The following is a 15,538-nucleotide window of genomic DNA, read 5'->3' on the forward strand; positions in this document are numbered from 1 at the left end:
CGATCCCCAGAGCCCACACAAAGAAGCCGACTGTAGTGGTTCATGCTTGTAATACCAGTGCTGGGGAGGAGGAGACACGCTGGTCTCTGGAGCTTCTGGGCCAGCCAGTCTAGCCAGATCAGTGAGGCCCGGGAGAGTAAAAGCCATTGTCTCTCGAAACTAGATAGGTGACTCTTCTCTTATCAAAGTTTTTTTTTTTTTTAAGAAGTATGTGATTTTTTTTTTAATTATGTACACATGCATGCACATTAAAGTGCAGGAGTGCAGGTGTTCAAGGAGACTGGAGGCATCAGATTCCCTGAAGCTGGAGGTTGTGAGTCACCCAACGTAGATGCTGAGACTTGAACTGGGGTCCTTTTCAAGAGCAGTAAGTGCTCTTAACTACTAGCCCTTCTCTCCAGACCCAAACAACACCCGGTGTCACTCTTCAGCCTCCATGTGCATATATACATGAACACAAACACACACACACACACACACACACACACACACACACACACACACACAACCATGCACATGCCTAGACATACTCACGTGCACACAACATACACACAGATGCACATTCACACAGAGAGAAACATAAAAGCACTCACCAAAAAAAAAAAAAGATTGAATTTCAGGATGGAGAAAATATCCTAACTCAAACACATCAAAACATCTCAATTCTTTTCTGAAACCACTTCCAAAATGTAATCTGCAGCCTCTCCTACTTCCCCTATATAAACAGAAGCTCGCCCAAGAACAAAATCTCACAGATCACTGGGCAAGCAACCTGGAAGAAGCACTATGGCTGGTATGTCCTCTGCACCTGGCTGCGTTGGACATTTTCTGTAACTGCTCAGCAAGATGAGGTGAACTAGCCCTGAGGTTGGCACACCTCCTCCTGGGAGTGGTTCACCTCACCCCTTACGCACTCTTCTGACTTTGAACAGAGTCGGGGAAGAGAAAGGATGCTGACTAAGTGCAGGGTTCTCGGACAAAAGAGCCCATTTGGAGTCTGAGAGCAGAAGGTCACTTGGGTTTTGAAGCTGAACTAGCGAAAGGAAACAATTTAATCTATCAGTTCTACAAAATATCACCTATTTTCCAAACTGTACTCTTTGTTTTTAGAAACTATGTCACTAGATGTGCCATTATAATATGTACCGGTAATCCCCAGAAAAAACAGTTTAAGAGATAAATGATATGCACGCGCATATGACTGTCTCGATAAGGTCAGTAAGAGAAAGAAGTTTCTAGAACTCCACTCTAAAGTTGAGAATTCGGAAGTATAGTGTATGACTTCGCTCCTGCAAACGGCTCTGGAAAAAGAGAAAGGTACAAAGAAATTGAAGCTCGCATGTGAGTAGGTTATAAAAAATGAAAATTGTACCGGCAACCGTGCTCTGGAAAATGTTCCCTGACCCAGCAAGACGCTGATTATTGAACCAACAGTTTGCTTATATAATTACAGAGTGCCTATAAACCTGGCTGATACGACAGACTTGCTTAACTATTAACCTCTAGACTTCCTGGAGTTCCTACAATGCAAAAGCCCATCTAGAAGCAAGATACAGGACGCATGCCACTTACAAACAGAACCCCGTTTACCTTGCTGTGGATGAGGAAGTGCTTCAAAAAGACACACGGGGTCTTTACCCAGGTATTTTCCTGGTCGTTTTCTCTTTTGCACTTTCCTTTGCCTGTTTATTCTTCTGAGCAAGTGCCCTGCCTATACCAGCATTCGGTCGCTGCCCCTGGGTATTAGAGTCAAGATTCCTCCTCTCTTCTACTTTTGGATCAGGGACTCAAATCCTCATCGACTCCGAAGATCACGTGACCACTCCCATACCAATTAGGAGGGCTTTCCTAGCCTCCTTGTTATCCACGGGGCACCCGAGCTCTAGACGAACCTAACTGTGAACATTTTTTATCTCCTCCTGCGTGAGAATGCCTTTAAGGGCTGAGGGGGAAGGAAGAGTGGGACAAATGTGATTATGGAGTGATGGTTGATTCTAGTGGAGTACCTCAAACACAGACGTGCCCTCAGTGAGCGCTTGCAAAATGACAGCGGGTCAAACACGGAGAGCACTGTATATAGCGTGCACGACCTTGTTTAATGTCCCTGACAGCTCCATGAATTAGTGTCAGGAGCCACTTGGGGTTAAAGTGGATTTTTGCAAGGCTTCCTAGTGAATAACGAGAAAAGTAGAATCAAGTGTATTTTCTCCACTTCTGCCCTGCACGGTATTTTTTTTTTTAAGATTTATAATTATGTGCAGGGTGTTTTGTATGGGCACCGTATGCATGACCGGTGTTCGTGGGAGCCAGAAGAAGGCAGGAAATGGACTGGAGCTGGAGATAATGAGTCATGGTGTGACTGCTGGGAACTGAACCCAGGTCCTTCTCCAGAGCAGCAAATGCTCCTAACTGTTGATCCATCTCCCCAGCATCACATTTACCCAGCCACACCTCTCCTGCCAGCTTTTCAAAAGTCTGTGTGTGGAATCCGTCCAAACAAATTCAATACCGGAGCCTCCCTTTTAGATATGTCCAATCTGTGGGACTTGACTGCTCTGGGTTTTGCTCTGTTTGTCAAATGGCAACGTGGGTATGGAGTTTGGAAAGGGGTAAATTAAAAGGGAAGTAAGTGTGCAATGCATCCTTTTCAAACGCCCCAGAAGAGCTATTTCTGTGTACCCACTGGCTCTTATGAGCCTGCTCCCAATGGTCCCTCAGAGCCTTGCTTCCTATGCCTAAGTCCTCCTGCCTCGTGTGTGGTTAGAAGAGAGAGGATAACAGAAGAGGCTAAATATCTACATGGGCATGGCTACTCAGCTTCAGCTGTGAGAAAAGACCAGAAGGCAGTCATTGGGCGATGCATAGCTAGCATGGCATAACACATCTATCACCCCAGCACTTAGTGCTGTGGGTGCAGAAGGATCACCACAAGTTCAATGCTAGCCCATTGGAGTCCAAAAGTATTTCTTGTTCGTAGCTAGCTCAAAAGTAGCTTGGGCTATATAATGAAAGTGTGTCTCAAATAATTAATTAACTAAAAAAATAAGTAGTCATTCCCAGCTCCTTCTAGCTTCTCAGCTACACAGATGTAATCTCATGTTTCTTCACACTGTCCAATACAAGAGGAAGACAGGCTTATTCATAATTTCAAGGAAATTGCAATTGATAAATTTCTATAGAAATAACCAGGAAGAAAAGGAAATAGCTAAGCTAAAAGGGAACCAGGGCTGGCTATGTTCTGGTTTAAAGCATTGTCATTTACACACACACACACACACACACACACACACACACACACACCACACACAACACACACAAGGTTTGAGTCGATTCAGTTTCTTGATGGTACAGCCTACGAACAGCGAAGGAAACCATCTGTTACCAATGTTTTAACATAAACTTCCAGGAGACACTCATCAATACCAGTCAGCTGATCGATTGTAATCAGCCTCTTTCAACCAAAGAGAAGTGTATGCTTGGAGTTCAACATGTAGAATCAGAATGAGTCAGACTCAGCATCCTCCACTCAACAGACACTTAGAGTCATGTCTAAAAGAACTTATAAAAAGCCACAGAGCACCCCTCTTAATTACCAAACTGGACCCAGGCATGCCCAAATCCATCTGAGCCCCTATGGAGTCAGGTCAAATTTTCTATCTGCAACCATTGCTTTTGTGCATGGGGTTTTGCAACTTGACTTTGGAGGTGCAGTTCCAAAGCGGAATAGATCGAAGCTCAGGTTCGGGACTTCCGCTGACCTTGACTACAACCTCCACTCTGCTACTGTCAGTCTGACATCTGAGTTCTTAACCTCTCTGGCCTCGGTCTGCCCATCTACAAAATGGGATATCACCTCACTGAGCAAGAATCGATATAATTCACAGGCATCATGAAACACAGTGTCTGAAACGGAGAGAACTCACAGCAGCGCCCCCTTCTGGACTCCTGAGAACTAGTTCCTTCCCTGTATGTCTCTTAATCAAGGCACGTTAAAAAAATATCTAGTCTCGTCCTGCCAAAATGTCTCTGTTCTCCGGTGTCTTTCACCTTCCTTCACTCTCAGAACCTTTATGACAATCATGCCTCTTAAATACACAGAGTGCACACGACTTGAGTAACTCTTATAAGCAAAGGGACACTCACAGCATAACCAAGAAGCTGCCATTACACAAGCCACAGGGGTTAGGGATAATCGTAAGCAAACTTTCCAGCGTTTTCAGAAGACGAGAACCTGAAAACTCTCCATGTAGCATGGAGAATGTTCGAGCGTGGAAGAAGGCTTTCATCACCACACAAAGGAATCGATGGAACGTCTGGGCGAGAGCGTGAAACTTTGGACGCACTTTCTAGCAAACCACGGGATGGAGGAAAGGATGGAGACCACGGGGAGGAAAATGAATGGGCGACTTCTCAAGGCTGCGAAGCCAACAGGAAGCGCGCCGCACAGGGAAGGGGAAAGGACCCCGAACGGGCTAAAGGAAATGCGTGGCTGCTTTGGACAGAAATGAGCATCGACCTACATTCTCATCGCTAGGAGAAAGGCCACTCAGACATTTCCTGTGAGCTGGGCCCAAGAGATAGCCAGAGGAATGGCAGACCAGTATGATCCAGGTTAACAATGTCCCATCAAAGTCAAGGAGGAATGCGGCGGCCTGTGAGCCTTGTCATAACGAGACCCCACTGATGCCACGCACCTGAGTGAAGTCGGCGGAGCAAACGTTTTCAGACCAGGACAAATGGCCAATATTTTCTACTTCGTGGGCCACAGAATCTCTGTTAGAACTACTCCATCCCAATACTGGGGTGCCAACACCAGCCATAGAAACTAAGCAATCATAGCTATGAAACTTTACTTGTGGACACTGAATTTGGATGTTATATCTCCTTCACTTGCCACAAAATAATCATTTTGTGGTTATTTGCAATTGTTGAAAACTGGTAATAAGAAGTAAAATATAGTATAATGCAAGCAGTTATCCCCTCTTCTTGACGTTTGTTTCCTATCTATCATCTATCTATCTATCTATCTATCTATCTATCTATCTATCATCTATCTACCTATCAATCATCTATTTATCATCTATCATCTATCTATCATCTATCTATCATCTATCTATCATCTATCTATCTATCTATCAATCATCTATCTATCATCTATCCATCTATCATCTATCATCTATCATCTATCATCTATCTATCTACCATCTATCATCTATCTATGTATCATCTATGTATCATCTATCTATCATCTACCTATCTATCATCCATCATCTATCTATCATCTGTCTATTTTCTATCTATCTATCTTTGAAATTCAGTTTCACATAGCTCAGGCTAGTCTCCAACTTTCTATGTAGCCAAGGTTGACCTTGAATTTTCGATGCACCTGCCTCGACCTCCTAAGGGATAGAATTACAGGTGCACACTCCCAAGCCCCCTTTAGGCAGTGCTGGAGATCAAACTCGGGCCTTTGTGCATGATAACCAAGCACTGTATCAATAGAGCTTCAATCCCCAGCCCAGGAAGAATTACTTGCACTGTCCTGACCCGAGGTAGGGCACGTACAGTTGAAAAGAAATTATACATTTCAAAATAACCAGCCAAGCAGAGTGTAAAGTCCTCAGTACACAGAAATGGAGAGGAAAGACAATTACTTGAACTTCATCAGCGCTCCTTGTATGTATTTATTGAATTATTATACCGCACCCTACATGTGAGGCGTCAGTTTAAAAAATTTAAATTAGAGCCGGGATAAAGCTCAGAAGGGCAGGCATAGAGGGCAGGGAGCCCTGGGTTACATTCTTGGCACTACCAAAAATGAACAGGGAATCGGTTTAGCTCATAGGATGTGCCACAGTGGTCGTAGTTTTCTGGCTGCTGGTTAAAACATGGGAAATGGCCTTTTTTTTTAAAATTTATTTATTTATTTATTTATTTATTTATTTATTTATTTATTTATCGTCTCCTGCTTCCTGCCTCCTCCACTTCCCATCAGCCCCATGGGGGAAAACATATAGTTAATTTGCTCATTTGTAAATTAAGGCTTCTAGCATCTGACCCTGGGACTTATGTGATATTTTCAAACGTGACCCATGAAAAGGGACCGCAGTAAAAAGTGACATAGAGAGGATGGTGGAGTTGGTTAGGGGTGACAGCATTTCCAAATGCTGTGCACGGAGGGATCCACCTCTAAGACTGAGCCCAAGGCGCTTACGGAGGTAAGGCGTACATCCTAAAAAGCACAGATGCCCATTTAGTACTCGACTCGGAGCACAGCGCACAGAGTAACAAGAGCTTGTGATCGACTTCCCTGACTCTCCTCTTCAAAGTGGAAAGGGCAGGCGAGTTGTCTAGACATCAAACTTCACAGACAAGTTTAGGGACCGAAGGTCCTCTGAGGGAACACAATCCAGGCAGGCAGGGGTGGCCAATGGCCTCGGTGGCAGTCAAGGCGGAAGTGAGGAATCACAGGATTGAGCGGCTGTGCTCGCAGATCTGTTTTATTGGAGGGAAGCCTACTGCTAACATTTTCTCAATTGCCTCTAATAACCCTTCAAAAGCTCCATAGAAAACGAAAGCAGCAAGGGACGACGGAGACACTCATTTCTGTCCCACCAACTATCTCCTTTGGGCCGTTCATCTTGGGGCCGCTTACTAAGCACCTCCTTCACCACCGAGCAACATCCTCGGCGTGTCACTTTTCCCTTTTGTTTTGTTCGTGCGTGCTTGTGTCTGCATGGGTTGTATATGTGTGCGCTACCCAAGCGTGACACGTCCGTAAGCGCGCAGGTACATACCCAGGCACGTACTCAACGTAGGCGCGGAGGGCTATCGGCTTGTCACCTTATTGCCTTGAGACAAGATCTTTCTTTCACTGGACCAGAAGGCAGCATTCAGTCTAGGAACTCTGGCCACGGAGCTCTGAGGTTCACCTGTCTCCCTCTACCAAACGATGCTAGGGACGCGGGGACTTATAATCCTGCACAGTTTTGTATGTGGGTGCTGGAGGTTTGAAACAAGCGCTAGAGGCAGAATAAGCGCTCTTTAACTACTAATCCATCCATCGTCGTCCCCACCCCAACCTCTCAAGTTTCTAAAACAAGAAGTTGATAAAGGACCACGCAACCTTTAAACCTGTTTAAAGGGCTCTCTAGGAAGGACCAGTCTTCAGTCACTATCCTTTTGCTACCTTTGCAGCTTCCAAATGATCAAGCAAAGAGATAATGAGACTTTGAATGCAAACAAGGAAGAGAAAAGGCAACTGTGTTTACAGCTTAATTACCCCAAACCTTTTAAGGGAGGGAATGACAACCACCCTTACTGATGAAAAAAATAACTTCAGAATGCATTTGCCTACCACCGATCACCAGTTATTGGATAAACAAAACAGAACATTGAAAGAGTTACAGAAGCACAAACATATGAGAAGGTTACCTACCCAGCCAGATCTTTCAAAAGGAGCTAGTTCATAAAAGGCAAACAGTAATTACAGAGCTTAAAGCTCACGGCCCTACTCGGTAAGCAACAGGCAATCAGAACGGGAGCATTTGCAAAATATATCTTTTGGCAGAGAACTGGTAAGAAATCCTACCACCATGATTCATGGATCACCATTTCTTGGGCGAAGAGTAAAAGCTCTGATGATTTTATCACCAGTCCCCCCCTCTCCCCGCCAGTCTGCTCCCCACAAAGTAAACAAATGGGAAAAAAAAAAAAAAAAACCCCGTAAAGTACACTAAATTCTGAGGGAGCAGGGAGGAGTTCAAACGTGGATGAACTGCGTCGCTCTGTAACTCAGAGAAAAGAACTTTGGACCAAGAATCACAAGTCACCTTTACCTGTGCTGCTGTAATCACCAAACTCATTCTAAGGCCTTGGTCTGCTCAGTGACAAACCCGTTCGGGTGACTCTTTTCCTGTTCTTAAATCTTATCAGGTCGTCCCAGAATGCACAAGCAGGCAGGCTTCCTCAGGGTTAGCTAAAGAATCCGTCACACCTGCCTGACTCCTAACTTGGGTGCTCACCAATTTCAACTGTAGCCTTAATTGTTTTAACGGTGTAAATTGAAATCAACTGTTCCCCGGAATTAGCCTTGTAATTAAAACTGAAACAACTCATTATTTTCGCTCAAGGTCCACAGGTGCTGCATAAAAATTACTTACAAAACTAGAGAAAAGCTATTTTTCTCTGTAGAGGTCATTAGAACTCGACACGCCCAGAAATAAGACTATTTTTCAGTCTGGAAATCAGAGTCGATCGTTATAATTTATCTTCGTTATTTTCCCGTGGGTCTGGACAGCAATGGACAGTATAAACACACTGAGTTTACATTGTAAAATATGTGATGTGTACACGAGACACTATGGTCAAAAAAATAAAATTAGAACTTATCAAGGACTGAAACCATTCACTTGTACAGAACCGAAGTTCCAACATATGATTATCTAACCTCTACAGTCTTGAGGTTTTAAAGCCTAACTATAAAAGTAATTTTACCTTTATGTGAAATGTTAAAGATATATTTTATGAGGGGGGAAAAAAACCAAATGAAACAGAAATGTCAAGAAAAATGAACATTTTCAACTTACTACTTCAAAAAATGTAAGTAGGAATCAAATATAAATACCATTTATCAAGTTGCAAAAAGTAGTTGGTCAGCACAAAACAGACACCATGGGGTGCATATGTGGGGTGTGTGTGTGTGTGTGTGTGTGTGTGTGTATGTGTGTGTATGTGTGTGTATGTGTGTGTGTATGTGTGTGTATGTATATGTGTGTGTATGTGTTGTGTGTGTGTGTTCTGCTTTTTGTTTTGTTCCTTTTTTTGTTTTGTTTTATTGATTTTTTTTTTTTTTTGTATTTTGCCCATCTTGACTTTGTTTTTTTTTTGTTTTTGTTTTCAGAGAGAGAAAGAACCTGAAGTTGAATGGTGGGGACGATCTGAGAGGGGTTGGGGGAGGTGAAAAATGCCATCACAAAGATATCATATAGGGTTGGGGATTTAGCTCAGTGGTAGAGCGCTTGCTAGCAAGCGCAAGGCCCTGGGTTCAGTCCTCAGTTCCGGGAAAAAAAAAAAAAAGATACCATATGAGAATGTTTCTAATACAAACTTTAAAAAAGAAAGAATGGATGATTTTTTAAAAATGAATGAATGAATGAATGGACGAATGAATGAATGAATTGGGCTTCTGTGCAATAATCTAATTCCAAAGAATTCCTTGCAATGCCGCTTATGCCCGCAAATAGGATGGCAACTGTGTGAAAGTTCACGGAAGACTTGAGTGTATGGCTGTGCCCTTACAAGTTAAAATACACAACTGTGACAAAGAATGAGGCCACTGTTTGTGTGCTAATGTTGGAAGACAGCCAAGTGTCATGGAAGGCTTTAAGAAAAATATCCCATACAGTAACATAACACATGTAAGACTGTGTATACAAAGTTAGTCATCAAAAATGAACAGTAATTATCCCTGAGAAGTTTGAAGTGAAGTCGTGCGTGTGTGTGTGTGTGTGTGTGTGTGTGTGTGTGTGTGTGTGTGTGTTTTGATATACTCACTATACAGCCCTGGCTGACCTAGAACCCACTACGTGGACCAGGATGCTCTTGAACTCACAGAGACCCACTTGCCCCTGCCTACCTAGTTCCAGGAGTAAAGACGCACAGCTTCAAAAGTTGGCTCAGGTTCAGTCTTCTTATCATGAATTTTCTCTTTGGTTTAAATTTTTCAACGAGCATGGACCATTGCTATAATAATGATAATCAAAGCCTAGTTTTGGAATAGAGAGAAAATATTGGGGGATAAAGCAGAATCAGACGCTCACAATCTGCAGTTGACTTCCTGGAATTTAGTCTCTTGCCATCGTCTGCCCAGGAACATGTGGCAATGTGCGCTATTGAGGTAAACAGGTACTCAAATTCCTCTAATTCTATTTAAGCAAATGCAGTGGAACTGAATATTGCAATGTAAAGAGACGTGGACTCAGACATAGTTCATAGTACATTGGGGAAATGAAAAGCAGTCTAGTAGCCACTCGTGGGCTACATAGTTTGCATTTTTCCGACACATAGACACAGTCCAAAAGCCTAAAGAGTGCATGTCACAATGCATTCTACAGCAATTAGACATTTTTGTTTTCCTTTTCTATCAAATATTCCTATAATAAAAGAAGTACTATTCATAAATATTTTAAGTTTTAAAACTACTCCATGTAGATTTTTTTAGGTTTTAATAGATTGGGGGGGGTGTAAAAAAAAAAAAAAGGCATTAGTCTGTGAAAAACAGAGGAATGAGAATCTCAACCCTCGTGTCCAGAAACTGCATCACCAACACACGCATACACACATTCACACGCACACGCATGTGCACACCATGCTAGAAAGGACAGAAAGCAACACCAACACAAAACAAACAGGAGGCCCAAGGTGCCAATTCTGCCTGGGTGTCCTGAGACCGACAGAGTTATAAAACACACCGGCTCAGATTACAGGCCAAGCATGACAAGTCTGCCTGATATGACCCAACAAAGGCATGTACACTGAATGAGCAGTGTACACATCTGGTGCCCCCCTGGGGGGGAGTGAATTACAGGAGCAGAGATTAACGCAGGAGGGTTGAGATGGCCCCTGCCATTTTCCAAGTACGCCTAGGGAGCATATCTTACATGACTTACTTATGACTACATTCAACTAAAATAAGATCATATTGTTTTGTGGGGCTTTTTTTTTTTTCCCAAGGTGAATAGAAAACGAAGCAAGAAAGACTGGTTTCTAAAGGGGTCAAGTTTATATATTTTCAGGTAAACCAGGAGATGCTAGACCTCCCTCTCTTCCTCAGACGACCATTCTGGCTGATCACAATAGCTTTCTCTCCCGGGTAGTGTAGATGACACATTTTTCCTGTGGCTTGCCTTCCTGTAATATTCAGGAATTCCGGCACTCTCTTGGACCCTTCCTGTTAACTTACATTTCAGATTTCCTCAAAAGGCACACTACTGCTTTAATATTTGAAAAAGAAAAAGCTCAACCCCAGACAGCTAACACAAACAAGCTGAGAAACATACCACCTAAACTTACAACTGTGGAAAACAGAATCTCTTTTTAAGAAAATTCTTTCTCGGAATCTCACTGTTGGTAAAAAGGCTAGGGAGAAGGAGCCCAGTCCTTCCAGCTCCTGGGCAGTCTGTAATTCTTTGCCTCTGCTATGCCTTAAATTAGAGGTCTGTAAAAACCGAATTATAGTGATCTGAAAAGTTCGTAAAGGTTCGTGAATTGAACACGCTGTTAAATTCTTCAATACTGGGAGACTGTGCCCACTTCTCACTGTTCCTCCCATTTCTTCTGGCTAGAGTATTAGAAGTCTGGAACTGAGTAGAAAAAAAAGAAGAATTAAAAAAAAAAAAAAAAAAGAGTGCTTTTGGCTATTTGAAGACAGCCCTGCTGAGCCAGGCGTAGTCCACATAAAAAGTCCAGGCCAAGACTCCTTGGCCATTTCTGAAATGATTGCCCACATCTTTCCACCAATAATTTTCCTTTTGGACAAAAGGCCTCATGTTCAGACCAGATAGAGTTTGCAAGCAAGGTCTGGTTGGGAAAGCTCATCTGCATAAATTACTTGAAGGACCACCCACCCTGGGTCCATGATCAAGAGGGATACCTCCTGTTAGCTTCCAAAGGGGAGAAAAAAAAGACCTGCTGAGAAAGCAATTATCTCACAAGTAAGGCCAAAAACTATGGCGAGAGGAAGCTAATTTATAGCCCAAGGTCCAAATTGGGTGATGGTGAGGTGTCCTACGGATCATAGGACATATAACCTTCTTCCTGCAGTGTCCTTACAACTCCCCAAATAAAAGACTCATTATGGCCTCTGAACCGTGGTAGCCCTATGCCTCTTCAATAGCTGGGCTTTTAAATTTTGTTTTATAATTCCGTTTACTTATTCTGTGTGTCTGGGGTGTGCATGGTGCACATGTGGAGGTCAAGGGACAACTTGGAGGAGTTTCTTTCCACCATTTGGCTTTGGAAGATGGAAGTAAGGTTGGCTTGGCAACCTTTACGTCCCGGGCCATCTCGCTGCCCAATCCCTACTGCTGTCTGTGTCACAAAAATGTCCTCACATTCTCACTTTCTCAAACCAGACGGTAATTCTTGAAGAAAAAGACTTCATTTTAAATATTCTCGTGTACCCCCCAAACTCTATGCACATAACACATGCATGCAAATATACATGTGTATGTACGTATAATTATGCATACATGTATACAGACATAAACGTGGATATCATACATATATTAAGCTGAGTCGAATGAATGAGTGAATGTTTACCAAATACAAAGTAACTAGAAGTTATTTCTTTAGTATTGCTACAGCATGGACTGACTCTTGTACACTCTGATTTCTCTGCTCAAGATTTTGAGTTTCTCCTAGCTAAGGAATATCCACACCTTTAAAAAAGAAATGCCAATTCCCAGGTTCATCTGCACATTTCTGAAACAGTTAAAATATTTCCTCCTCCCCTGACATGGAACGCGAAACAAACTACCATAAACAGTCTTCCTTTAAATTCTGAAGAACAATCCCTTCTGTCACGGGATTAGATACGTCATGTTCATCAGGTAGAATTAAATGGTATCACAACTCCAAACGCAGTGTGGCAAAAAGCTTACTGGATACTTTGATATCCCCAGATCTTGCTCTAGTGGTGTTCTTAGGTAACCTAGCAGACCTCTTCATTTTGGGGCATTTCTCAGATACCACCAGATTTCTCTATGTCAAGGAAGATTGCTCTTGAAACAAGTCATTAAAGGTCTCACGGGCGCCTACGCATCTCTTCAGTGACACCATGCAGGACTCTTTTATTTTTTAATCCAGCTACAGAACATCAGTAAGTTTGCAAAAGACAGCCTTACAAAACATTTTTTTAATTAATTAAATTTGAAAAAGAAAAAGGCAACCACAGTCCTGAACTTCTGACCTATTATAGAACTTCCTACCAAGTCTAAGCAGTTACACACTTACAAAATTTCACTGTAGTTGCCAATGAAACAGTGCAGTCGGCTCAGGTTTGATACAATGCTCACAAATAACGCTGCTCACCCCCTAAAATCCTCCCCCAGGCGCAAAAGCATCTTCCAAAGGGCCAAACACATTTTGAGTCTTCACCTCTGCAAGCAATTGACACAAAGTACAAAATCTCGGAAAAGCAAGACTTTTTTTTTTTTTTTTTAAATAATACACTGCTCTCCACACTTCACCTTTACTTCCCTTAAAAATCAAAAGTTGCCTAATGTCCAAAGCGAAATCAATAAAAATGTAAGCTGAACGCTGGCACCGCAGTGGTTCCTTCCCCCAAAGAATATAAGATCACAGAAATTTCCTACTAGTTTAGGGCGAGTTTTGCCTTTCATCTTCACCTCGAGACTTTTCAAAAGTTTGGATTCCTGTTGCACACAAAATGACTTTGAATATGCGTGCATACTAAAGAAATGAACTATTATATAAAGCATTGCACACTTAGACGCTACCAACCTGCTATATCCCTCCTGACTGTGCAAAAGGCAAAAAGGCTCGGTAATCCTAGCAGAAGAATGCAAATAATGTCAATGCACAGCTGAGCTGCAAGCCCTGCCTTACAGGAACTCTCTGTGTCTGCAAAAAAAAAAAAGAAGAAGAAGAAGAAGAAGAAAAGAAAAAAAAAAAGACTCACACTAAACAGGAAATGCAACTGAGCTGTGGCAAACCTCAAACTTAAAAATGCAATCGCCGGGCGAAAATTGCATCCATGCATTCATGAATGCATGCATAAGCCTTTGCATTTTTTGCAACTAATGCAAACAGGCTCTTACCTTTCGACTGAGACATTTTCCCCTTTCCTTTGATGGGGGAGGGGAGCACAAAAGACTTTGCCTTGCTTCTCTTCTGTAGCTAGTTTTGCAACAAAGATGCAAGCTGCAGGCGTGCAATCTTCATGCAAGTGGAGTTTCTCTTGACCGATGCAGCAGATGGACTTTCAGGGAATCAAGATGGAATTGCACACCTTGCAAAACAGTCTGGAAAGTGATTTTTCCCCCAGTTGCAACGTTAGGGAAGGCTGTGCTGCAGCTACATGATGGGCCAGGGCTGGCAGCTAAAAGCTCCAAACTTGGAACTGAGTATCTTAGTGCGCAGACGTCCTTCCTGCGAAAGGCGCGAGGCCTGCTGGGTAATGTAGTTCTCCTGTAGAGTCCACGCGTCTCTGATTTAAGGAAACGTGCTCCTGTAGGTGGCTGAGCCAGATGACTGACTAAGCGCGACAGAGATCTCAGATAAACATCAGACATACACTCTTTAGTAAGGGAAGGGTGACAAACAGCACGGTTCACGAAAGAAGGCTTTTTGTTTGTTTGTTCTAGAAAAAAACCCTGAATCAACAGTTTAGAGAACACAGGGGTAGCTAAGGCGCTTTTGACACCCCAGACTAAGGTCTAATTGGGGGTTCGACGTGTTAATTTTTTTTTAACCGGCTCAGTGTCTGTGAACTGTTCTGCCTATAGAACCGTTCACCCTGACGCCTCATTTCACAACAAACATTTTTCTTGAATGGAGATTCTGGTGGTGATCTGGCCCTTGGAACAGCATACAAAGTTTTATTTATTAAGAAGCAATCCGGGTCAGTTCTTTTCAAGAAAGCTGAAATCCAATGCTGGATAGGGCCGAGGGAGAGAGATTTAGGAAGTTTCTCATTTCTTACAGGGTTAGACAGGAAATTTTGTTTCTTATATATCAAAGCCAATTTTAATCAAAATTAAGATGTTTGATTTTTTTTTTTTTTAACTCGCCTGAGGCAGGTGGGGATGAAGGAGAAAAGTCCCTGGCCTTGAGCAGGAGGGGCGGGGGTGGAGGTGGGGCAGTAACCTTAAGTGAATAAAGTCGACTATCTTGAATGTTTTTCGATACCATCGAGAGATGTTTGTTGGGAGTCCGGAGCTTGCCAGGCATATTCCAGGGCTTTGGATTTTCCCTTTTTCCTGCAGTGCTCGAGGCTAGATGGGCTGTGTCGTGGTGGGGGAAAAGCCTCTTCCCTTCACTAGGAATTTGGAGATGCAAGCCTTCTCCGAAAGGAGTAGAAAAAAAATCTCAGCCTCTCCCACCCCACCCAACCCCCTTTTTTCCCTTCATTTTGAAGCAGGGAGCTCCGGCTTGGCTTCCATTGCACCTAGTAGAACACCTTCTGGAATGTTCTTTCAAGGCAAATAGGGAGAGAATGATGGCTTCGGGCATCTGGTTTACAGAGAAACCAGTGCTGGGGAATAAGGGCCACCTGTCCATTCCTGGGACACACAGTTGCCTTCTAAGCGAGCCCAGCGGTGGTCAGAATTTACCTGGGGTGAGGGATTTTACAAGGCTTTAACTGTTTGGACTTTATTCAAAAGCACGTGGGAGGAGGTAAACAGTTTTGAAACCGGGAACTTAATCAAAGCGTCGCTTTAAGAATGTAAATTTCCCCCGTAGTGATCTAGGTGGGTAGGAACTGGGAGAGGCCAGAGATAGGTCAGGGCAATTG

At 43.0% G+C, this 15,538-nt stretch overlaps 1 protein-coding gene across 1 annotated transcript in view; it reads right to left on the bottom strand.

The window, feature by feature from the left end:
* Positions 1-14,142, bottom strand: part of Map2k6 (mitogen-activated protein kinase kinase 6) — a 120,682-nt gene extending 106,540 nt beyond the window's left edge. Inside the window, exon 1 of the mRNA XM_032912958.1 lies at positions 13,842-14,142. Within this exon, the coding sequence (XP_032768849.1) occupies positions 13,842-13,857 (16 nt within the window). The 5' untranslated portion in view covers positions 13,858-14,142. The remainder of the gene's footprint in view (positions 1-13,841) is intronic.
* Positions 14,143-15,538: the final 1,396 nt, after the last annotated feature.

This window comes from Rattus rattus, chromosome 9, assembly GCF_011064425.1.
Source record: "Rattus rattus isolate New Zealand chromosome 9, Rrattus_CSIRO_v1, whole genome shotgun sequence".
In the NCBI taxonomy this organism is placed as follows: domain Eukaryota; kingdom Metazoa; phylum Chordata; class Mammalia; order Rodentia; family Muridae; genus Rattus; species Rattus rattus.